The 27,055-nt window shown below is 38.3% G+C and overlaps 1 protein-coding gene across 1 annotated transcript in view; it reads right to left on the bottom strand.

The window, feature by feature from the left end:
• Positions 1-19,444, bottom strand: part of LOC117339189 (protein SFI1 homolog) — a 32,191-nt gene extending 12,747 nt beyond the window's left edge. The window contains exons 1-16 of the mRNA XM_033900635.1: positions 19,051-19,444; positions 17,788-17,994; positions 17,401-17,472; positions 16,963-17,073; positions 16,532-16,626; positions 14,503-14,620; positions 13,071-13,173; positions 12,535-12,691; positions 11,702-11,863; positions 11,448-11,518; positions 11,073-11,165; positions 6,057-6,154; positions 4,947-5,013; positions 4,316-4,446; positions 2,929-3,010; positions 2,537-2,629 (exon numbers count right to left, since the gene is read on the bottom strand). Coding sequence (XP_033756526.1) covers positions 2,537-2,629; positions 2,929-3,010; positions 4,316-4,446; positions 4,947-5,013; positions 6,057-6,154; positions 11,073-11,165; positions 11,448-11,518; positions 11,702-11,863; positions 12,535-12,691; positions 13,071-13,173; positions 14,503-14,620; positions 16,532-16,626; positions 16,963-17,073; positions 17,401-17,472; positions 17,788-17,994; positions 19,051-19,358 — 1,968 coding nt within the window. The 5' untranslated portion in view covers positions 19,359-19,444. The remainder of the gene's footprint in view (positions 1-2,536; positions 2,630-2,928; positions 3,011-4,315; positions 4,447-4,946; positions 5,014-6,056; positions 6,155-11,072; positions 11,166-11,447; positions 11,519-11,701; positions 11,864-12,534; positions 12,692-13,070; positions 13,174-14,502; positions 14,621-16,531; positions 16,627-16,962; positions 17,074-17,400; positions 17,473-17,787; positions 17,995-19,050) is intronic.
• Positions 19,445-27,055: the final 7,611 nt, after the last annotated feature.

Raw genomic sequence — 27,055 nt, 5'->3', positions numbered from 1 at the left:
AGGCTCTCTGTCAGAGATATAGTACATGTGATAGAAATAACAGCATATTTCAGAGTGAGGCTCTCTGTCATGTGATAGAAATAACAGCATATTTCAGAGTGAGGCTCTCTGTCATGTGATAGAAATAACAGCATATTTCGGAGTGAGGCTCTCAGTCAGAGATACAGTACATGTGATAGAAATAACAGCATATTTCAGAGTGAGGCTCTCTGTCATGTGATAGAAATAACAGCATATTTCAGAGTGAGGCTCTCTGTCATGTGATAGAAATAACAGCATATTTCAGAGTGAGGCTCTCAGTCAGAGATACAGTGCATGTGATAGAAATAACAGCATATTTCGGAGTGAGGCTCTCAGTCAGAGATACAGTACATGTGATAGAAATAACAGCATATTTCGGAGTGAGGCTCTCAGTCAGAGATACAGTACATGTGATAGAAATAACAGCATATTTCGGAGTGAGGCTCTCAGTCAGAGATACAGTGCATGTGATAGAAATAACAGCATATTTCGGAGTGAGGCTCTCAGTCAGAGATACAGTACATGTGATAGAAATAACAGCATATTTCGGAGTGAGGCTCTCAGTCAGAGATACAGTACATGTGATAGAAATAACAGCATATTTCAGAGTGAGGCTCTCAGTCAGAGATACAGTACATGTGATAGAAATAACAGCATATTTCGGAGTGAGGCTCTCAGTCAGAGATACAGTACATGTGATAGAAATAACAACATATTTCGGAGTGAGGCTCTCAGTCAGAGATACAGTACATGTGATAGAAATAACAGCATATTTCAGAGTGAGGCTCTCTGTCATGTGATAGAAATAACAGCATATTTCAGAGTGAGGCTCTCAGTCAGAGATACAGTACATGTGATAGAAATAACAGCATATTTCAGAGTGAGGCTCTCAGTCAGAGATACAGTGCATGTGATAGAAATAACAGCATATTTCGGAGTGAGGCTCTCAGTCAGAGATACAGTACATGTGATAGAAATAACAGCATATTTCAGAGTGAGGCTCTCAGTCAGAGATACAGTACATGTGATAGAAATAACAGCATATTTCAGAGTGAGGCTCTCAGTCAGAGATACAGTACATGTGATAGAAATAACAGCATATTTCAGAGTGAGGCTCTCAGTCAGAGATACAGTACATGTGATAGAAATAACAGCATATTTCAGAGTGAGGCTCTCAGTCAGAGATACAGTACATGTGATAGAAATAACAGCATATTTCAGAGTGAGGCTCTCAGTCAGAGATACAGTACATGTGATAGAAATAACAGCATATTTCAGAGTGAGGCTCTCTGTCATGTGATAGAAATAACAGCATATTTCGGAGTGAGGCTCTCAGTCAGAGATACAGTACATGTGATAGAAATAACAGCATATTTCAGAGTGAGGCTCTCAGTCAGAGATACAGTACATGTGATAGAAATAACAGCATATTTCAGAGTGAGGCTCTCAGTCAGAGATACAGTACATGTGATAGAAATAACAGCATATTTCGGAGTGAGGCTCTCTGTCATGTGATAGAAATAACAGCATATTTCAGAGTGAGGCTCTCTGTCAGAGATACAGTACATGTGATAGAAATAACAGCATATTTCGGAGTGAGGCTCTCTGTCATGTGATAGAAATAACAGCATATTTCAGAGTGAGGCTCTCTGTCAGAGATACAGTACATGTGATAGAAATAACAGCATATTTCGGAGTGAGGCTTTCTGTCATGTGATAGAAATAACAGCATATTTCAGAGTGAGGCTCTCTGTCATGTGATAGAAATAACAGCATATTTCAGAGTGAGGCTCTCTGTCAGAGATACAGTACATGTGATAGAAATAACAGCATATTTCAGAGTGAGGCTCTCAGTCAGAGATACAGTACATGTGATAGAAATAACAGCATATTTCAGAGTGAGGCTCTCAGTCAGAGATACAGTACATGTGATAGAAATAACAGCATATTTCAGAGTGAGGCTCTCAGTCAGAGATACAGTACATGTGATAGAAATAACAGCATATTTCGGAGTGAGGCTCTCAGTCAGAGATACAGTACATGTGATAGAAATAAAAGCATATTTCAGAGTGAGGCTCTCTGTCATGTGATAGAAATAACAGCATATTTCGGAGTGAGGCTCTCTGTCAGAGATACAGTACATGTGATAGAAATAACAGCATATTTCAGAGTGAGGCTCTCTGTCATGTGATAGAAATAACAGCATATTTCAGAGTGAGGCTCTCAGTCATGTGATAGAAATAACAGCATATTTCAGAGTGAGGCTCTCAGTCAGAGATACAGTACATGTGATAGAAATAGCAGCATATTTCGGAGTGAGGCTCTCAGTCAGAGATACAGTACATGTGATAGAAATAACAGCATATTTCAGAGTGAGGCTCTCTGTCATGTGATAGAAATAACAGCATATTTCAGAGTGAGGCTCTCTGTCATGTGATAGAAATAACAGCATATTTCAGAGTGAGGCTCTCAGTCAGAGATACAGTACATGACTTTAGTGTTGTTAATCACTTACTTGTTTTTCATTTTCTTGTTGGACTTTGACTGTTTTCCTTTTCCAACAAGCCAAGAAACGTTTCTTTACACACTCATCATAATGCAGGATGGCCTAAAAAGATTTGAACATTTAATTTTTTTCATACGGGCATTTGCAAGATCATTTTTGAAAAAAAAAAAAAAAAATGAAAAAAATTTCCATGTAATAACTTTTCACCTGTCCATAATTAAAGGTATTTAATTTGCCTTGGTAAGATTTACAGGAAAGGCTATTAATGAATTCTGAGTTCTCATTCCTTTGAATGTTTTTCTGTTTAAGCCTACCTGAAAACTGTTAATGATAATTGCTTGAAAGCACATTTCGTTATGTTTAAAATAATTCCAAAAGATGATTATACAAACTTCACTTACCATTCTGAGGTTCATCCTGTTGTCTGTACTCTGTAGATAGGACTTATGCCACTGGTAGAAAAAACGTGCCTGAAGATTTTCTCTTTAAAATTAAAACATATAACTTGTTACACAACTGGAAAATGTGACAATTCAACATATCAGGATGGGTTCGTACACATATCTCTGGTTATAAATACAAGGCTGCTTACCCATGATTCAAATTTTCTGGTTTTTTTTTCAACTTTTTGAAGAATAATTTTCTTTTTGGCAGAAATGAGAAGATGGATCATGATTTTCTGCATAGGTTTTACTTTCAATATACCTGCTATCTGTTTTTTCAGATTTGGTTCTATCCTTCCAAAAAAAATAATAGAACCATAACATGTTTGATTTGTTAAATAAAATCTAAGTAACTATATATATATATTAGTGTTGTCAGCCACATCATAATCAATATGTAAACAAAGCCATTGTTAACTTATAACTGTATTTATTTTACCACAAATTCCAAACAAGTTATATTAACTGATGTCTAATCACTCTTGTCGACACGGATAGAAGCATGGGGTCTTAAATGAGAATAAACCCGGAAACCTGCTTTACCCAATCAACCATTGGTCAATTCACTGTCTATAGTCATTTAGATATTAACAAAGTAGCTCACTGTGAAATTCTATAGGATTAAGTCCCCAACAAACTGGTTCAATGACTTGGGTTAGAGGTCAGAGGTCAGAGGTTTGGTTTATTTTATTTAACGTCCTATTAACAACCAGGGTCATTTAAGGACGTGCTAGGATTTGGAGGTGGAGGAAAGCCGGAGTACCTGGAGAAAAACCACCAACCTACGGTCAGTACCTGGCAACAGCCCCACGTAGGTTTCGACCTTGCAACCCAGTGGTGGAGGGCTAGTGATAAAGTGTTGTGACACCTTAACCACTCTGCCACCGCGGCCCCCTAGAGGTCATAGGTCAGAGGTCAAAGGTCCTTGTTGTATAAGTACTACTTATATCAATCATGAAACAAATTCCAAATTTTAAGTAAGTCCAACAATTTTTTCAATTAGTTTTGGTGTTTAACAGTTAAATTCAAAATAGGGGAAAATTCATATACTGTGACATAAAAAAATTAAACCAAAATTAAAATGTTTAATTCAAACAAATTTGTGAATAAGTAAAAAAAAAAAATGGTGAAATTTGAAAACATTACAAAATATTTCAACATTATTTTGCCGTAACATCACACCTTGACAGCTAATGATTATCAATACTACCAAATAGTTACGCTGTGGGATGTATGGCTATAGCATAACTAGCTTCTCAAGTTATTCTTAACCAGTGAGTTTAGAAAATCTGAAGAGACTATAATTTTATCTATCAATGTACAGTGGTGATCTAAAACAACATACCTGCGAAATTCTTCAGAGTACTGTTGATTCTCTCTCTGGAGTTTCACAATGTTTACAAAGAGCACCATTTTCTGTAGGTATTTGGGCATCACTGTACAGTAGAAGTGTGCGTCTGCGTGGGCGTACTGAGTCTGGGAGGATAAAACAAGTAACGGTGATATGTTACCAATCAGGTATCACAACTTACACAGAGAAAGGCTTCTGTCATAGTTTAACTTATCATGTTTTATGCTTTTTTATGATATTTTGTAAGTCAAAAGAGTGTTGATCTGTCTACAATGTGATCTAATCATATACATGTGTACATACTACCAAGTTTAGTTAAAGTTGTACTTAAACAATTTGAGTAATGGATCTAAACAAATGTTTTTTTAGTGAAATGATCATGATGACATCATCGCAATAGGAAAAGTAACACAACAGTTTTGCTTCTGTAACTGTTCATCGCGCTGGAGAGACAAAAACAGCAGTTTTGTTAATAAATTCTAGAATTTTCCCCTTCTAATGACTTAGGTTTCACCTCAAAAAAAGTACCTGATAAAACTGACAGAAACAAGGCAGCCTAAAATGGTACCCTAATATAACTACACATGGTAATCATCAACACGATGTTTGTTTCCCCTGTACAAACCTTTCTGTGACGCCTCCAGTGTACATACATTTCCAGGCCCTGCCAGACTTTGGACAGCAACACTTGTCTACAGAAGATGATTTTATCCATGATAACGGAGTTAATCATATAACTTAATAGTAAAGTCAAACTTCGATGTGATAATGATTTAAGGCTCACCTGTAGTAAAAGTTAGCTTTTAATGGTAGAGTCAAACATCTGTGTGACACAGATTTAAGGCTCACCTGAGCCCTGTTCGATTTGCACGCTTCTGATTCTAGAAGATATCTTCCGGTCACTCGATTTGAAGCTCTTCTGCTTCTGGAAGATCTTCTACTCTTCCGTCTCAAAGCTGGAAGATTTATCTTCCAAGATGGCGGCGACCATGTTTTAAGTGTGCGAGTGATGAGTTTCACTAGAGAAGGATTTATAACACATACATGCACATGTTTGTGTCATCGTGTTTGAGAAAACTTAAAAACTTGCTTATTTTTTGTTTTATTCTCCCGGTTTACTCGATTTACATATAACGGAATACGATCTTCTTAGAAGGCTTCTCTTCTTAGAAGAGTGCAAATCGAACGGGGCTCCGTAGTAGTAGTTAGCTTTTAATGGTAGAGTCAAACATCCGTGTGACACAGATTTAAGGATCACATGTAGTGGTAGTTAGGTTTTAATGGTAGAGACAAACTTGTGTGTGACACAGATTAAAGGCTCACCTGAGCCCCACTCGAATTGCACTCTTCTCGGAAGAGAAGCCTTCTAAGAAGATCGCATTCCGTTATATGTAAATCGAGTAAACCGGGAGAATATAACCCAATATAAACAAGTCTTTAAGTTTTCTTAAACACTACGACACAAACAGGTGCATGCATGTGTCATAAATCCTTCTTAAGTGAAACTCATCATTCGCACACTTGAAACATGGTCGCCACCATCTTGGAAGATAAATCTTTCAGCTTCGAGATGGAAGAGGTAGAAGATCTTCTAGAAGCAGAAGAGCTACAAATTGAGCGACCGGAAGATATCTTCTAGAAAGAGAAGAGTGCAAATCGAGTGGGGCTTTGTAGTGGTATAGTTATCTTTTAATGGTAGAGACAAACCTCTGTGTGACACAGATTAAAGGCTCACCTGTAGTGGTTGCTAGCTTTCCTGGTTAGAGGTATGAGTTCTAGTTCTTCGTTGTTTTCACATCGAGTCATCCACATTTCCCAATGTGTTTTGAGTAGCTGTAAAAATCAAAGTCAACTTACTTCAGCTCACTTACCTCGTAATTAACTTCAAAAACATATATTGTAAACATGACTGAAATGTCTCGAATATATAATAAATAGTGATAGTCCAGTCATCAGTCTGGATCATTCTCTCTACAGTGTTGGTATACAGTCAAGCCTGTTAGAAGGACCACCTCAGTTAAGAGACTACACATATAACTCCCTAATGTAGTGTTTAATTCAAAGGTAACCTGTATCAAGGGACCACTTCAAGTTGAAAGTGACTTATAAACACATGTTCAACTAGACATGTATGGCTCCGGTGGTAAACACTAATGCCTAGCTGTGCCCCTAGCATTGCTAGAATAACTTGATGTTAGGAAATCTTTTCTCATTTTTTCTTCTTTTTGAAATCTCATTAAAATTTCAAAATGTACTGTAAGACAGGGAAATCTACTATATTTGCTTCTTAAACAATAGATTCTCCCATCATATGTCTGACTTAGTACGTTGATCTATTCTGATGCTTTCAACAATAATCTAAAGGAAACTTCATATTGACATAATTTAATACAACGTACATTGTAAAACTTCATATTGACATAATTTTATACAACCTACATTGTAAAACTTCATATTGACATAATTTAATACAACGTACATTGTAAAACTTCATATTGACATAATTTTATACAACCTACATTGTAAAACTTCATATTGACATAATTTAATACAACCTACATTGTAAAACTTCATATTGACATAATTTTATACAACCTACATTGTAAAACTTCATACTGACATAATTTTATACAACGTACATTGTAGTTATTCATAAATATGAATTTGGCTTGTTTGCTTTGTTTTTGTTTAACATCCTATTAACAGCCAGGGTCATTTAAGGACGTGCCAGGTTTTGGAGGTGGAGGAAAGCCAGAGTACCCAGAGAACAAGAGGCCCATGGGGCCTGTATCGCTCACCTGGTTCGATTTGACCAAATGTCAAAATAATGTTCATGTTCAATTCCTTTTGTTTGTTAACCTCAAACAATGCTATTTATGGTTATAGCGTGGGGATCCCAACTGCTTTAAAGAAATAATGAAGTCCAGACTCTCTGAGTTTACAACATGCATTTATAACTTTATGACTAGTAGTGATTTAAAGGAATTACCTCTATTTCTCATATGGGGCCCCGCCCCTTTTGCCCCTCAGGGGTCAGAGTCACCATTTATGCAAAATCTGTTCCCCTTCCCCCAAGAATGTTTCTTACCAAATTGGGTTCAAATCCATTCATAACTTTATGACTAGTAGCGATTTTAAGGAATTACCTCTATTTCCCATATGGGGCCCCGCCCCTTTGGCCCCTCGGGGGTCAGAGTCACCATTTATGCAAAATCTGTCCCCCTTCCCCCAAGAATGTTTCCTACCAAATTGGGTTCAAATCCATTCAAAACTTTATGACTAGTAGCGATTTTAAGGAATTACCTCTATTTCCCCATTAGGCCCCGCCCATTTGGCCCCTTGGGGGTCAGAGTCACCATTTATGCAAAATCTGTTCCCCTTCCCCAAAGGATGTTTCTGACCAAATTGGGTTCAAATCCATTCATAACTTTATGACTAGTAGCGATTTAAAGGAATTGCCTTAATTTCCCCTATTGGGCCCCGCCCCTCAGGCCCCTTGGGGGTCAGAGTCACCATTTATGCAAAATCTGTTCCCCTTCCCAAAAGGATGTTTCTTATTAAATTGGGTTCAAATCCATTCATAACTTTATGACTAGTAGCGATTTGAAGGAATTACCTCTATTTCCCATATGGGGCCCTGCCTCTTTGGCCCCACGGGGGTCAGAGTCACCATTTATGCAAAATCTGTTCCCCTTCACATAAGAATGTTTCTGACCAATTTGGGTATAAATACATTCATAACTTTATGACTAGTAGCGATTTGAAGGAATTACCTCTATTTCCCCATTAGTCCCCGCCCCTTTGGCCCCTTGGGGGTCAGAGTCACCATTTATGCAAAATCTATTCCCCATCCCCAAAGGACGTTTCTGACCAAATTGGGTTCAAATCCATTCATAACTTTATGACAAGTAGCGATTTAAAGGAATTGCCTCAATTTCCCCTATTGGGCCCCGCCCCTCAGGCCCCTTGGGGGTCAGAGTCACCATTTATGCAAAATCTGTTCCCCTTCCCCAAAGGATGTTTCTGACCAAATTGGGTTCAAATCCATTCATAACTTTATGACTAGTAGCGATTTGAAGGAATTACCTCTATTTCCCCATTAGGCCCCGTCCATTTGGCCCCTTGGGGGTCAGAGTCACCATTTATGCAAAATCTGTTCCCCTTCCCCAAAGGATGTTTCTGACCAAATTGGGTTCAAATCCATTCATAACTTTATGACTAGTAGCGATTTAAAGGAATTGCCTTAATTTCCCCTATTGGGCCCCGCCCCTCAGGCCCCTTGGGGGTCAGAGTCACCATTTATGCAAAATCTGATCCCCTTCCCTGAAGGATGTTTCTGACCAAATTGGGTTCAAATCCATTCATAACTTTGTGACTAGTAGCGATTTGAAGGAATTACCTCTATTTCCCCATTAGGCCCCGCCCCTTTGGACCCTTGGGGGTCAGAGTCACCATTTATGCAAAATCTGTTCCCCTTCCCCAAAGGATGTTTCTGACCAAATTGGGTTCAAATCCATTCATAACTTTATGACTAGTAGCGATTTGAAGGAATTACCTCTATTTCCCCATTAGGCCCCGCCCCTTTGGCCCCTTGGGGGTCAGAGTCACCATTTATGCAAAATCTGTTCCCCTTACCTGAAGGATGTTTCTGACCAAATTGGGTTCAAATCCATTCATAACTTTATGACAAGTAGCGATTTAAAGGAATTGCCTCAATTTCCCCTATTGGGCCCCGCCCCTCAGGCCCCTCGGGGGTCAGAGTCATCATTTATGCAAAATCTGATCCCCTTCTGCCAAGGATGTTTCTGACCAAATTTGGTCAAAATCCAATAAGAACTTTTTGACTAGTAGCGATTTGAAGCAAATGTTGACGGACGACGGACGCCGGACGCCGGACGACGGATGACGGACGCCGCACCATGGCATAAGCTCACCGGACCTTCGGTCCAGGTGAGCTAAAAACCACCGGCCTACGGTCAGTACCTGACAACTGCTCCACGCAGGTTTCGCACTCGCAACCCAGTTAGCATACTTGCCAACTTTTTAAAATTCTCATGGGGGAGAAAGTGCGTGAGCGACATTTTTGACCGGAAAACACATTTCACGCGCGACACATTTAGCAAACAAAAACTAAGGGGAGATAATTTGCTATTGGAAAATAAATTCCTTGCATGATCACTTAAGCTTCCTTCCCTCACTGAAAAAAAGGGGAAAAAACTTATTTCAAGCTTGGCCAATGATTTTTTTTATTCAAGTTTGGAAAGATAATTATATAAGCAACAAGTTACAAAAAAATAGCTGCAAAATTACATCATTTTTAATTATTTCTGGAAATTATTTAACTCACTGTTCACTCTAAATAAAAGTATTTACTTAGATATGTTATGAAAATTATGTTGTAAGATAGATGTCAGTCAATTAAATTCAAATTATCACAATGATATCACTTTCTATCAAGCTTTCTCTCCGGCAGTAAACTTCAAAAGAAAATACCTAAAATGTCACGATAAATATCTAGAGTACAATATAATATCTGAATGAAATTTCAAAAGTTTCCTTTGGATTACAACAAAGACAATAATACAAAAAAAAATAAAATAAAAAGGGCTGTACTAGCAGTTGTACTCACTATAGGCTTACAACTGATACTTAAATTCTAAGTTTTTAACATGACAGTATTTAGTTTAAGAAAGTGAGTATTTGTGGACATGTTTTTGTCTTTCAAAATGTGAATTGGGAAAGTTTCTGCCAAAATAAGTCTCTGCTAATTGACACTAAGTATGCTGATGATACGGTGATTGAAACGACGTTACCTACCGGCAACCAGGCCTTCGGTCTATATGGTCGTTATTGTGAATTTATTTCCTTGTGCTAATTATCTAAAGATCAACCAATGTTTAAATGTAGTTAACATTTCAATAAGTAATCTGTCAAATTTGATACTCCGTTGATAACATTGCCAGTGTTGTTTTCACTTTTTCTGTCCGAGATATACTGTCAAGTAGAGGTCGTTTATGCGCTTGACATCAAAGGCAGTATACGAAGCCATTTACAAGCGTTTAATCAACCATGACTGACCTGCTACAAAACCATCACCACGCGTCCTCAGCTTAATTGGTTTAATTAATTGTTTATTTATCGGGGTATTGTCACCCTTGCAGTCAGTGAAGTGTCAGAATTTCGTTACGGTCTGTGAGCAGGTCAGTTAACTGACCAATGCCCTACAAATATGTCTTTCACTAGCCAGCAAGCGTTACCTGTCATAGGCCTAAGTGAATCTAACAAGATGAATAGGGGCTCCATACGGGGTTATCAAGACATATTCTCCAAAATCGGGAGAATACACTATGTTTTATCTATACGATCGGGAGACGGGGCAGGGAGTCTGGAATCGGGAAATTCCCGACTAAATCGGGAAAGTTGGCAAGTATGAGTTAGTGGTAAAGTGTCGGGACACCTTAACCACTCGGCCACCGCGGCCCCTTCATAAATATGAATACTTGGGTGATAAATAGGTCAAGTGTTATATTTTCTGAATATAAAAGTACACTCAAATGTATTTGACCAAACAATTAAGGCTGCATTTAACAGAATTTCAGTTTTTTGATACAAAATAACATGCCTTTTGAAAATACACATGTGTAGCATTACATGTACTTCATTCACATATATTGAGTTTGCAGTACAGTTAAGTAGTGTCACATTATGATAACTTATACAGATTTTTATTGATGTCTGTTGATAAACCAACCATTTTGTCCCTGTGCTGAAGGGCCACCTCAATTCTGGTCTGTTGAACTCTTTGCTGGATCACATTCAGCTTTAGACAGGACAGGCCAAACCTCTGTGAAAGGAAGACCATCTGTCAGTAATTCAATTATGTACATGTACACAGATCTATGGTAAAAGGTATACATTTAGTGCCTACCTTTGTTTCGAAATCCCATTGCTGGTTTCCAAAAGTCACTGTAATACTGTTTTCTACTTTTTTGTATCAATTCAAATTCTTTGCAGATTATATCAGTTTTTTATTTCACACTTACTACAAAGATCACATTAAAAGCACTGCGAATGCCCTCCCCCAACCCCTACTCCAAATTCTTCAAAAGGCCAGCTAAATACTTACCTTGAGTCTCTGAAGATGATGCTGTGCTGCCACCTGGTGTGCATATCTTTCTTGGTGAATTCCATCAACATCTTTTTATGAAGTTAAGGATAATCACATTAGAATCATATCAGTTGACTTCAATGGAAACAAAGGTAAATATATTCCTCTTGCATGATAGTTTTAAGTAAAACATCTACACATACATGTAACTACCCGGTAACACCTCTAGCCGTGTCATAACATCAAAGTATAATTTTTCGGTGAAAGGATACATGATTTCCAGCGTACAAATGCCCTACGCATCTGAAATTGTTGACCAAGGATAACCATATATTCCTCATGTGCCTTGATGGACTGAGTCATGTTGTAGCGTCGAATCCACAGATTAAACATCCAGCGTTTTAGATGTCGGTGGTACAGCAAAGTAGCATACCCTACAAACAAGAATTATATATCATAGGAATTAAATTTATTTTGGCTCTAATCCTTGTTTGTGTAGGGTTTACATCCTGACGAAAGTCATGGTCATCTGCATTCACGAATGATGGGAGACTTTATAAAGTGTCTCTGAAATATCAAAACCTAGAATTCATAAACACTAATCCAACTGTCTTAATTATTACAGAGAATGTTTTGCAACCTCGACAAATATTACGTCATTACAAAATAGAACTCTCTGGTCTCCAATGGTCTCTTTCTTCCTTTCAAGTGTTTAATAAATTCACTACTTTTTGTGGTGTGTATCATTGAATTATAATAATAAAAAAAGTATAATTGCAGCAAGATTTTAAAATAAATAGGTAATATGATCAACTAGATCAAGTATAAAATTTAATGTTGTGAGCCAGGTTTGACATAGATTGTTGTCAGCAATGGACAAAAAACTTTAATAATTCTATCTACAAAATTAATATACATTGGTTTATAAAAACTAGACATGAAATTATTTTCACCATTCTGTTTTCCTGATCACGATTCACGATCATGTCTTTTCATGTCCAATTGGAGAATGAACCCTGGTCATCTAGTTGAAATTTTTTTAAAGCATGTTACCAATGCACATCGGACCACTCTGAGAATGGTGAAACACAAAAAATATAGCTACCTTTTTCTTGCTGTGTCTCTTTCCTTCCCAACCAATATTTCACCCACGCTGCGAGTAACTTCTTTTTCAGAGTATATCTGTGAAACCTGACTGCCAGATTATATTTTGCCTCTCTCTCCTGTAGTACTTCTAACTTCCTACGCCAGATAAGCCAGAACTACAAACAATGATAAGTCATACTTATTACCTTGTATTAATATACAAAATAACTTTAGCTGGGTATAGGTCCGTTATTGGCCCCATAAAGCCTTACTAGTACTGCAGAACATATTTTTAACAATAATTACCATCTATCACTAACTCAGACTTTGAATTATATTTTGTAATTAAGGAGTGGTACATAATGATGCGAATTGTTCTATTTTAAACTGATCCAAAAAGAACAGAACCAGTCTGAAGGAAAATAAAGTAAGTTTCTTGGGCGTATCAGTGATAAGGATTGTGACAGAAGGGGACAGATAGGGGCATACCTCCATAAAAAGGCAGGCCCCCATAAAAAGGCAGGAGCATGAACATTAAATAACTGTTTTAAGCACCTGTGTCTGGATGCGGTATGCCCAGAACTGAAGTGCTGTTGTTTCCATGTCTGCTCTTTCTTGTACAAGTATGTGCTGATTCTTCCACTGAAGCCAGGCCTGTCTGTAGGTAAGAATCAGAATTATCACAGCAGAAACTTAAAAAGATACGACTGTGATCCCTAAAATTTCTGTCAGAAATCTGAAGGTATGAAAACAAAAACATCTGTTATAAGAAAAAGATAATAATTATTTCTGCAAAGACTGACAAAACCCTAACCAAGTTGTAAGTGAAGACAGGTATATATTCTGATTCCCATATGACATCCCCATCAAATACTTTTTTGTTAGAGTAAAATGATGCTATTTCCCCAAATAAAAGTAAAGTACAATCCATGAAACATTTCAGCACAGTCCCCGAACTCTAATGAACCCACATACCCTTACCCTAGACAGCACTAATTAACCTACATGACCCATACCCTAGACAGCACTAATTAACCCACATGACCTCTACCCTAGACAGTACTAATTAACCCACATGACCTCTACCCTAGACAATACTAATTAACCCACATGACCCCTACGTATACCCTAGACAGCACTAATTAACTCACATGACCCCTACCCTAGACAGCACTAATTAACCCACATGACCCCTACCCTAGACAGCACTAATTAACCCACATTGCCCCTACCCTAGACAGCACTAATTAACCCACATGACCCCTACCCTAGACAGCACTAATTAACCCACATTGCCCCTACCCTAGACAGCACTTATTAACCCACATTGCCCCTACCCTAGACAGCACTAATTAACCCACAAAACCCCTACCCTAGACAGGACTAGTTAACCCTTATGACCACATATGACCCCTACCCTAGACAGCACTAGTTAACCCTTATGACCACATGACCCCTACCCTAGACAAGACTAGTTAACCCTTATGACCACATGACCCCTACCCTAGACAAGACTAGTTAACCCTTATGACCACATATGACCCCTACCCTAGACAGCACTAGTTAACGTTATGACCACATATGACCCCTACCCTAGACAGCACTAGTTAACGTTATGACCACATATGACCCCTACCCTAGACAGCACTAGTTAACCCTTATGACCACATATGACCCCTACCCTAGACAAGACTAGTTAACCCTTATGACCACATGACCCCTACCCTAGACAGGACTAGTTAACCCTTATGACCACATGACCCCTACCCTAGACAGGACTAGTTAACCCTTATGACCACATGACCCCTACCCTAGACAGCACTAGTTAACGTTATGACCACATATGACCCCTACCTTAGACAGCACTAGTTAACCCTTATGACCACATATGACCCCTACCCTAGACAGGACTAGTTAACGTTATGACCACATATGACCCCTACCCTAGACAGGACTAGTTAACGTTATGACCACATATGACCCCTACCCTAGACAGCGAGTGTTGTGATAGTTGATTGCGATGTTGGTTCTTTTTCTCTCCTCTCTCCTTTGTGCAGTGAACCGTATCCAGGTCAGCAGCACTTTATGGCTAAGTTTCTCTGTATCTAGGTAAATTAACAAATATTTCATTATAAATGTTATAATGTACAGGTAGGGTCATCCAGATAGTATGACTTTTTTAAAGTTTTTTTGTAAATGTACATATTTTCATGGTAATTTTATTTTGAGCACTTTTCACGTTTTACGCCATTGCTATAGTATGATTGTAGTAATCAATGGTGTTGTTTCTGGAGCTGTTACTTGAACACAGACAAATTCTTACAGTATCTGTTTAAATTAAGTACTGTAAATCACTTATATTCCTTGTGGTATTTCTTTTCGCGTTAATTCGCTAGGAGAGTCAAACGCAAATTAAAATCCCTTGCGAATATTTGTATAAGAATGACAAGAATACTAAGTGGTGTCCATTTTAAATCTACCGTAATCTTTAGTTGGTGAGCAAACGTCGCCGTTAAGTAATGAGAGAATGATAGATTATATACTTATATCAGAGTGTGTTTTTATATCACAAAACACCAAAATTTCACACACAAAAAACCGCACTGAACACTGATATTGTGGTTGAACTCGACCTAAATTAAGTACAATATGTACGGTCCCGAGGATTCCAGATGGTCACCCGGAATGCGTCATACTTTATTAGCCACGCTGTTGTAAGTTATGTAAGGTTACATGTATATATAGCACTTCACATCGCTTGATTCTCGAAAAGATATTTACCATAACAAAGTTGAAATCAAACAAATTATTTATATAATTCATTCAGAGCAAATAATCGCCTGGAGTATAAATAATTTGCAATAGACTGTCCCAAGAACTGTTCATCGGTATCACTATATACGCATGTACGTTAATTACAACATTCGTTAACTCACAACCTATTGTAGTCCCGTCATCTTCCAGGAATTCTTAATGAGCCATGGGGTTTTGTTCAATGTTTGATACCGCCTTTGTAAGCCATTTAGCATGTAACGGTTTGATCGTTGACAGTTTAAGGTCAATATTAAGTTTGTTTACATGTTTTGTCTTCAACTGTTCAGCGACAGCACTTGCGTAATTTTCAATAGCGTATCGGGCTATTTTAGCCCTGGTCTCTGCCGAGTAATCTCCATATTCACGTTTCCTTTTTTTCCCACTACTGTCCAGTGTCATTTTTTGAAGTTCCCTTTCTACAAGTTATTGTTCACTAAAAATTAAGATCTGTGGCGTGGTCATGTCGGTGAAATAATCCAGACTAACTACATATGAACGGGCGTGAAAGCTTTATTTATATTGAAAACAACTCATTTCACCCTCCAAATATAAACACACTTGAAACAACAGGTTTCTTTTGTTTAATACACTTGTATATAGCCGAGAGGCGAATACAGGTTCTGTAAATACAATTCAGTATGGCCAGACACCGATATCACATGATTGAATCACATGACTTTTCTTGTACCGTCACATGACTCTCATAAACAAAATGGCTACCAACATGGAAATATCGGCGATCTGTTAACATCATTCGCGAATTCAAAGTCATTTTGAGATCAGAATTCGCGAAATTATGTATTCGCGAATAAGTCAAATTAGGCAAGTTCGCGAAATTAAGTACTCGCGAAATATAAGTGATTTACAGTAATCAATCCTTAAGTGCATTATACAATCTACATTGCATTAACAAAATATTAAACTTCTTACTTATTCATAATAAAGCTTATTTGATTTTACCTTTTTTTAATTTTTGCAATTATGGTTTAAAATTATTGTTCAAATGGAATCGAAACAACGAAATAAAATTTAGATTGATAAATTTCCATTATATCACGAATTATATCATTAATCACCAGATACTTGACATTATACTTATACACTCTATAAGAAGTACATGTAATGAGAAAATTCATGTAATCAATGAACAAAGCACAAAGTTTGTTAATAAACAAAATCAACATACATGTACTTGTACTTACAGTGTCTCTGGGCCATTGAGAATCGACCTGATTTTATCTTCTGCATGATGACAAAGCGTTTCCATGCATGAACAGTTCTGGAGTATATTGTGTACCTGACAAAAAGATTTGGTTTTTTTAACTTGACCATTCTTGTAAAAATCAATGTGATTGGACTGCATGTGATTTGACTGCAGCTCAAAGTTTGAATAACTCTAATGCATACATTACATACATTGTAGAGAGAGAGAGGGGGGGTGTGTATGTGTGTGTTACAAAAAAAGATTCTTTGTAGAATATTTGATAAGGCTTGGAGGGTAAGGAGGGTACTAATTTCAGTTCTTATCAACGAGTACTTTGGCATACATGGTTAACATACCATTTTATCATTGCATTCTTTAAATTTGATAAACTTTGGTGCATTAAATGCACATGACAACATGTACATGTACCTGTAGTGACACTCGGCCCGGACAAGAAGACGCCACTCCTTACGGACAACCCACCACATGTCATACCATTCCTTGAAAGCTTCTCGCATCAGCTTCCTATGGTAGTGTGCCCTATAATTTTATTGACAAAAAGAAAATGGAATTAACGACCAATATGAGTTTGTAGCATATCTTTAACTATATATTTTAAACGGTTATACTGAACTAAACTTTCACATGGCATCTTTGAAATATCATTTCACAATGTTATATTATATTATGATCTTTGATAATTTCAAATTCAAATTACAACTAACTTTAATGGTTGATCAATCTGATAGAAACACAACAATCTCATAGAACTCATGATTAAAACATAACTATAACTTAACCTCTAACATTTCAGCAGCTTCAATTTGGGTTCAATAAAACATCCATTGCCCTCAAACATATACAAACCTTGCAACTGAAGGCATTATTCTTCCAAACGTTTTCTTTTTCCAAATTGATGAAAATTTTCTAGCTAAGCATCTGTTAACAAGTAAAACAACATAAAAAACTTAAATGTAGGAAAATCTAGAAAATATATTTCCCCAACATGCAACTTTTAAATTATTTTTCTTTACAGCATCCATTTAAATTGTAATAAACTGACTGGTGGTGCATATACATAATTATGTTTAGGCCAAATAAAAGCATATATGTGTAAAGGGTTACAAGTTGCGAATTTGGTAGGGTCGGTAGGTAGGAAAGATTTTATTTTACTTATTTTTGTGGTATATCATTTAATCAAGCTATGATTTGTTGAGCAAGAACTAACGTTATAAATTAAACTTATATATGTACCTGATCCTAATTTCTTTCAACCTTCCGCCTCTATCCCAGGTGTAACCTGGTCGGTAGGTCTTGACCTTTGACCTGACAGCAGTTGGCTTTGTATAATTTGACATCTTGTCTCGTCTTCGCTGTCTAGCACCAGATACCGGTATTTTAGATGACTGCTTTGGCGTGCCATTCTTTGCCTTGCTATTTTCACTTGGCCAGATATTTCCCCTGTTACATAAATGAATAGATATATGCATTAAAGATGCTACATCTCAGACAAAGAGTACAATCACAGTCACTGGTATAGATGATCATACACAGACATACAATATCAAATGCTACATATTTTACATTATTACCACACTCTAAGTCTCTTTTTAAATTTTGAGGGAAAAAAATTACATCTCGAAGAAATAATATTACACATTGTCTCTATTTTTTAGTATGTATGTAGCTTTCAGTCTTACAAGGGACCATTTTCAGGACACTGTTATTATTTTTTAGTTGTTCGTGTTAACTAGATATATAATTTCTATAGTGTGGGAATTAAGTCCTTTTCAGTATATAAGCAATGTAGCATCTCTTTAACTGAACTTTTCTAGAACAAATTAAAAATGCAAGATACATGTTAACAACTCCAGCACATAAAGAAGAAATGAATTTTGATTGCAATGTTCAAATATTAAATTACAAAAATGCTTAGGAAGTTTCATATACATTATTAGGTCTATAGAACCTTTTTTACCATTCTGGTAGACAGATATTGCACATGGGAGTTTGGTTAAATTATATTGTTTTGTCCAGAGAGAAGATTCTGAAGGAGCGTAAGTATTATACAATTTCCAATGGAATAATAAGTCTAGAGTACTATTCTTACTTTTTGTTTATTGAAATAGGGAAGTTTTGAAAGGAATGTTAAGAGAATTCTATTTTCACATGAATGATCGCTGTAATGTTACTTGGTATACTGTCCCGGCCCAATAACACACAATTAAAGTGTTTATGCCATTCACACAACACTGAAAAAGCTCTTGATTGGATGAAAAAGCTAACTATACATTCACCTTGATCCAATTGGTCGACATTTCTCAATGGAGTAGAGTTGACACTGATGGCATTTGAAGGATTTGTTAATATTTCGTGATAAGTATCATATTATTCAAGTAATCAAAACAATAATTTTGGCTATACAATACAAAACCCTTCAGAAAAGTGGTCAAATAAGCAAAAATAACCCCATGTAATTGTTTCGCTAACGACGAAAAACGTGTTTGGACACATTACCCGATATCGTCTGCAGCAGTTCCGGTTTTCCCAATGATAGTTTTCGTAGAGTTCGGGTTAAAACTTTCAGATGCTAGGACAAGCCCCTCCTCTGCTCGAGCAAGGAGTTTCATGCGCCCAGCACGAATGGAAAGCTCTGCATTCAGTTCCTTTAGCACAGACAGTTTTGATGTGGTAGGCCTACCCGCACGGGTCTTGCCAGTTGGTTCAAGTTCGTCATCTTTTTCAACAGTCATTCTCTTACTTCCAGGCTGAAATATCACATTCCGCTTACCGCCTCCAGCCTGTCCTTTGCGACTTTTATCCATTTCCTCTAGGTGTGTTATGATTGTTTTGTTTCTGCATAATGTTATCGTTTGATAACATGATTTCTAAATACCGCCGCCATATGTAAACAAACTTCCGGTAAATGTAAAATGCCTAAAGGATCCGGACAAGATACCGGTGTCATAATCCGGAGAATACCTACAGTAGCGTTTATACTTTAGAGCAAAAAATGGAACTGCAAATTATCATTTTAATCGTGTATCTATTTTTGATTTAATTTTTATGTGTGGATATCAGAAAAAACAAAAACAAAGCAATAAGATAAATATCGATTTGACGTCCCGGTTGTCGTACCAATTTACAAGTCATTTCGCCCCAAAATCACGACCATATCGCTCCACCAAACTGATTCGCACCCAAAATATCATCGCACCAATAGGCCTATTATCTATGAACGTGTTGTTTCGTCCGCGATGTAAGTCACCAAGACGAAAAATAAGACCGTTTCTTTTCCAGCGGCATTGCACTCTTAATATTTTTGATTTCTGCCCGATAAACAAATTTTAAATTAGGGATGCTGGGTAATTTTAACCTAAAAGTTTGGGGTTGAGCTCAGTTTCTTGGAATTCGGATTATCAGTGTTTTTCCAGCATACACGGAATATATACGTACAGTATGTAGTATGAGCATCTCAACACACAATATTTTTGCAGCTCGAGAAAAGTGATAATTTGGAGCGGAAACGGAAGTTTAAGTACTGTATACCTATAGCTGCTGTTTTATGAAGTCTGTCTGAAAACAATCAGCCAAAATAGAGGAAAATTTATACAGAGGGAAAAAATACAGGGTTTCCGTATCCTTCTACGTCAGTATAGCTATTTCAGGCTGATTTACAGGGTTTCCGTCACCTACGTCAGTAGCTGTGTTCAGACTGGTTTACAGGGTTTCCGTCACCTACGTCAGTAGCTGTGTTCAGACTGGTTTACAGGGTTTCCGTCACCTACATCAGTAGCTGTGTTCAGACTGGTTTACAGGGTTTCCGTCACCTACGTCAGTAGCTGTGTTCAGACTGGTTTACAGGGTTTCCGTCTCCTACGTCAGTAGCTGTGTTCAGACTGGTTTGCAGGGTTTCCGTCTCCTATGACAGTAGCTGTGTTCAGACTGGTTTACAGGGTTTCCGTCTCCTACGTCAGTAGCTGTGTTCAGACTGATTTACAGGGTTTCTGTCTCCTTCTACGTCAGTAGCTGTGTTCAGACTGATTTACAGGGTTTCTGTCTCCTTCTACGTCAGTAGCTGTGTTCAGACTGGTTTACAGGGTTTCCGTCATCTACGTCAGTAGCTGTGTTCAGACTGGTTTACAGGGTTTCCGTCTCCTACATCAGTAGCTGTGTTCAGACTGGTTTACATGGTTTCTGTCTCCTATGGTAGTAGATGTGTTCAGACTGGTTTACAGGGTTTCTGTCTCCTATGACAGTAGCTGTGTTCAGACTGGTTTACGGGGTTTCCGTCTCCTACATCAGTAGCTGTGTTCAGACTGGTTTACATGGTTTCTGTCTCCTATGGTAGTAGATGTGTTCAGACTGGTTAACAGGGTTTCTGTCTCCTATGACAGTAGCTGTGTTCAGACTGGTTTACGGGGTTTCCGTCTCCTACGTAAGTAGCCGTGTTCAGACTGGTTTACAGGGTTTCCGTCACCTACGTCAGTAGCTGTGTTCAGACTGATTTACAGGGTTTCCGTCTCCTACGTCAGTAGCTGTGTTCAGACTGATTTACAGGGTTTCCGTCGCCTATGGCAGTAGATGTGTTCAGACTGGTTTACATGGTTTCTGTCTCCTATGGCAGTAGTTGTGTTCAGACTGGTTTACAGGTTTCCTGTCTCCTTCCACGGCAGTAGCTGTGGTACCCTTTAATTGGTAGGTTCTCAAGGCACTTTGGATCGGACATGGGAGCAGCATCTAAGGCAGACAGAGTCGTGTACAGACAGTCTTCTTTAGTCGCATGTCGAAACACCTTTTGTGATGTCTTCTGCATCTATTCAAATGTAATGTTACATGTGTGACATTTACGTTTCTAATTTCGCACCTGGTCATTTAGATTTTAAAATAATTAAAAGTGCTTTTCCAGGAAAGCATGCAAGGGTTGTATTGCTCAACTTCTAGAGAATATACATGTATAGATTATTGCAAGGCAGTGCCAGTACTTGCCTGATGGGTTATTTCGTTTGTTTGCTTGCTACCTCACTGAAAAACAAACTTGATGCCCGTTTGTCAGCTTCCCGAGAAACACAACCCGACATGGATAGGGAGCGTCGAACCACGTATCTTGTTGGTTTTTTTCTATATAGCCTACTTCTATGCATCATAAATATGACTTAGAGTGGAACTTATTGGGCGGTTACAAGTAAGATTCGGAACATATGCTCGTGCTAGACAATAATAATGATAAAAAAAATTGCACACATTACTTAAGAAAAAATGTGAAATACATGTACATGTATATATATTTATTAACCATAATGTAGAATCAGATATAGAACAATACCAAGTTTATCCGGTGTATATATATACCCTGTATTGTTCTCAAATTTCCTGCGCATTTCAACAGGAAACATGATCCACTATAAAGTATTTCCACGAAACGTAATTTCATATTAAAAATTAACACATTGGCGTTCAACATATGGTCTTTAAGATGGCGGGCCATGGTGAGCTACGAAATCACTTATTTATAGAACAATCTGACTGAGACGAGTACAACGTCTCACTCAGGGATGTGAGCAAAACATCATATTGCTTAAAAGCGGATGTCATACGGGGGTCTTCATGCCTCGATCGATGTCGAGTCTTGCAATTCGCCCCCCCCCCCCCCCAAAAAAAAAAATCACCGGCCAACGGTCAGTACCAGGCAACTGCCAACGTGGGTTTCGAACTCGCGACCCATGACCCAGAAATATGGAGGGCTAGTGATAAAGTGTCCAGAAACCTTTCTTTTTTATCTTTTTATTAACCACTAGGTCACCACGGCCCCGTTTAGATGTGATATTAACATGTAATACACGTTTGCTGTATTCTAACAGATATATGCGATAAATAGTTTAAGACATGGCCATTATTCTCATACACAGCCTCTGTTCGATCCTCCATATATCGGAACCACAGTGAGTAAGAGTAATGTCAGGACTCCACACCGATACAGGAGGTTTGTACATGTATTTGGTTTCCACACCGAGACAGGAGGTTTGTATTTGGTTTACACACCGATACAGGAGGTTTGTGTTTGGTTTCCACACCGATACAGGAGGTTTGTGTTTGGTTTCCACACGGATACAGGAGGTTTGTATTTGGTTTCCACACCGATACAGGAGGTTTGTATTTGGTTTTGGTTTCCACACCGATACAGGAGGTTTGTGTTTGGTTTCCACACCGATACAGGATGTTTGTGTTTGGTTTAGACACCGATACAGGAGGTTTGTGTTTGGTTTAGACACCGATACAGGAGGTTTGTGTTTGGTTTCCACACCGATACAGGAGGTTTGTATTTGGTTTCCACACCGATACAGGAGGCTTGTGTTTGGTTTACACACCGATACAGGAGGTTTGTGTTTGGTTTCCCATCGATACAGGAGGTTTGTATTTGGTTTCCACACCGATACAGGAGGTTTGTGTTTGGTTTCCCATCGATACAGGAGGTTTGTGTTTGGTTTCCACACCGATACAAGAGGTTTGTGTTTGGTTTCCACACCGATACAGGAGGTTTGTGTTTGGTTTCCCATCGATACAGGAGGTTTGTGTTTGGTTTCCACACCGATACAGGAGGTTTGTGCTTGGTTTCCACACCGATACAGGAGGTTTGTGTTTGGTTTCCACACCGATACAGGAAGTTTGTATTTGGTTTCCACACCGATACAGGAGGTTTGTGTTTGGTTTCCCTTCGATACAGGAGGTTTGTGTTTGGTTTCCACACCGATACAGGAGGTTTGTGTTTGGCTTACACACCAATACAGGAGGTTTGTGTTTGGTTTCCCATCGAGACAGGAGGTTTGTATTTGGTTTACACACCGATACAGGAGGTTTGTGTTTGGTTTACACACCGATACAGGAGGTTTGTGCTTGGTTTCCACACCAATACAGGAGGTTTGTATTTGGTTTACACACCGATACAGGAGGCTTGTGTTTGGTTTCCCATCGAGACAGTATGTTTGTATTTGGTTTACACACCGATACAGGAGGTTTGTGTTTGGTTTACACACCGATACAGGAGGTTTGTGCTTGGTTTCCACACCGATACAGGAGGCTTTGTGTTTGGTTTCCACACCGATACAGGAGGTTTGTGTTTGGTTTACACACCGATACAGGAAGTTTGTGGGTTTTTTTGTTTCCACACCAATACAGGAGGTTTGTGTTTGGTTTCCCATCGAGACAGGAGGTTTGTATTTGGTTTACACACCGATACAGGAGGTTTGTGCTTGGTTTCCACACCAATACAGGAGGTTTGTGTTTGGTTTCCCATCGAGACAGTATGTTTGTATTTGGTTTACACACCGATACAGGAGGTTTGTGTTTGGTTTACACACCGATACAGGAGGTTTGTGCTTGGTTTCCACACCGATACAGGAGGTTTGTGTTTGGTTTCCACACCGATACAGGAGGTTTGTGTTTGGTTTACACACCGATACAGGAAGTTTGTGGGTTTTTTTTGTTTCCACACCAATACAGGAGGTTTGTGTTTGGTTTCCCATCGAGACAGGAGGTTTGTATTTGGTTTACACACCGATACAGGAGGTTTGTGCTTGGTTTACACACCGATACAGGAGGTTTGTGTTTGGTTTCCATACCGATACAGGAGGTTTGTGTTTGGTTTACACACCGATACAGGAGGCTTGTGTTTGGTTTACACACCGATACAGGAGGTTTGTGTTTGGTTTCCCATCGATACAGGAGGTTTGTGTTTGGTTTCCACACCGATACAGGAGGTTTGTGTTTGGTTTACACACCGATACAGGAGGTTTGTGTTTGGTTTACACACCGATACAGGAGGTTTGTATTTGGCTTACACACCAATACAGGAGGTTTGTGTTTGGTTGCCACACCGAAACAAGAGGCTTGTGTTTGGTTTCCTCACCAATACAAGAGGTTTGTATTTGGTTTACACACCGATACAAGAGGTTTGTGTTTGGTTTCCACACCGATACAGGAGGTTTGTGTTTGGTTTCCACATCGATACAGGAGGTTTGTGTTTGGTTTAGACACCGATACAGGAGGTTTGTGTTTGGTTTACACACCGATACAGGAGGCTTGTGTTTGGTTTCCACACCGATACAGGAGGTTTGTGTTTGGTTGCCACACCGAAACAAGAGGCTTGTGTTTGGTTTCCTCACCAATACAAGAGGTTTGTATTTGGTTTACACACCGATACAGGAGGTTTGTGTTTGGTTTCCACACCGATACAGGAGGTTTGTGTTTGGTTTACGCACCGATACATGAGGTTTGTGTTTGGTTTACGCACCGATACAAGAGGTTTGTGTTTGGTTTCCACACCGATACAGGAGGTTTGTGTTTGGTTTACACACCGATACAGGAGGTTTGTGTTTGGTTTACGCACCGATACAGGAGGTTTGTGTTTGGTTTACACACCGATACAGGAGGTTTGTGTTTGGTTTACGCACCGATACAGGAGGTTTGTGTTTGGTTTCCACACCGATACAGGAGGTTTGTGTTTGGTTTCCACACCGATACAGGAGGTTTGTGTTTGGTTTCCACATCGATACAGGAGGTTTGTGTTTGGTTTACACACCGATACAGGAGGTTTGTGTTTGGTTTACACACCGATACAGGAGGTTTGTATTTGGTTTCATTTCAGAACGAAGCGAGGAAACACGTGAGTGTCTTCGTTTACTGTTATACACTTAATATTACTTGCATTTTATTGAAATTACAACATAAAGTAGAGGAGGGATCAGTATTGTTATTGAAGAAATTCAATGACGAAGACAATATCACGAATGTACTTATTTCATCAAAATTATTGCAACTCAATGCAAGGGAAACTTGTAATTTCTGTCAAAGTTTGGTTTGCAGGTTGCAAAAATGGGATATACTCTGCCATTTAAGTATTAAAGTTAGATATCTCAATTTGACTGTCGAATCTGAACAACTTGGATACAGGACGCATAGTTTCAAAGTCATGTCTAAGAATATTAATGAAATCAAATTCAGATCATCACCATGGACTCCGTAGATAATCTGGAACTGGAAATGGAGGTTTCAGATACTGGAACGCTAAAAGAAAGAAATTTGTTGCTATAAAAGACAAAGGTGTGTCTCTGTTGTACTTAATTAATCGTATTCTGGACAAAAAACCCACAAAAATCAAAAAACGAAAAACCAGTCATATCAGTGAAAATATTGACCTCAAAAACGGCAGCGTAACATCTCTTTCTCCCTCCCTGATATCAAGTCTCTGTTTCTCGACCTGTTACGTTCTACCATCGCCTTTATGTGTGCAGTGTTAGTGAATACCACGACAGACAACACGAACTGGTTTACGAGGTCCTATGATAACTAGATGGAATTATTTTTGAGAGAGAGCTTCTACCGTTTCTTGAACTTGCAGCAATTCATTTCTTTATTAATCGTAAACTGATACAGTTCATGGATATAAGATTTGCATACATTAAATTACAATAAATATTTACAGGGACAATCATACAAAATCTAATTTTCTGCTAAATAATTTCCTCGTAATATGTTTGCATGATGAACAAATTTTCCTAAATTACACAATTCTTTTGTATTAATAGGTGATAGAAATATAAGAGATTTATTCGAAAATAGGGCTTAATATATTTGATTCTCATCTCACTGTACAATGGGCATTTAAAAATGAAGTGATATTCATCCTCGATGTCAGTAAGACAAACAGGGCCGGTTCTAAGATGCCTAGGTACGTTTCTATGTCTACCTGATTCGATAAGAAGACAATGGGAAGATAAACGTAATCTAACAATAGATTTTTTGTAATTCGCAGGAATTGGTTTTAAAAGATATGTTTGCAACGTTAAATGATCTACAGCATGCCTGTATAAAACACATTTCGGCGATGACACAAAAAAAATTCTCACATTCTTGTTCGAAATTGTCTAACAATCGCTGTTTTACTGTAGCTATGAAATAACTTATATTTGTAACGTGTTGGGAACCCCGCGTGTTCATCATACCTAGTGAGCACAGCTCGTGTTTTACTTTGACAACCCAGTTTTTACAATTTGGGTTCACCTCGTAAACGATACTGTAAATACCCCTTTGGTAATTATATATATATATAATATCACTGTTTTTGTTTGTTGGAGACTATTTGTTTTGTTTTTCACTACAAGTGTACATCTTCAGAAACGCATTATTCAGACCTCGCTAAACGATTTTGGAAAACTGGGGCGTGTTCGTTTATGCGGACAAACCGGTTCTTCAGTTTTTAAATGTAATATTTCAAACATATGTCTTGACCGACCTACAAATGTTGATACAGGCCTTGAAAGTCTTTGTCATGGCTCGCTGGAAAACAATATAAAATTCCCAGGTCCTTCTTTATTTCATAAACGAACAACATCGGTCCAACTGGTCCAATCGTTTGGACCTCAAAAACGAAAACGGCTCTGGTTACCGTCTGTTCCGGAGCCCCACTCGATTTGCACTCTTCTCAGAAGAGAAGTCTTCTTAGAAGATCACATTCCGTTATATG

This window comes from Pecten maximus, chromosome 12 (assembly GCF_902652985.1).
Source record: "Pecten maximus chromosome 12, xPecMax1.1, whole genome shotgun sequence".
NCBI lineage: Eukaryota > Metazoa > Mollusca > Bivalvia > Pectinida > Pectinidae > Pecten > Pecten maximus.
Note: the sequence above shows the minus strand (reverse complement) of the source record. Positions and strands in the feature narration are given on the sequence as shown.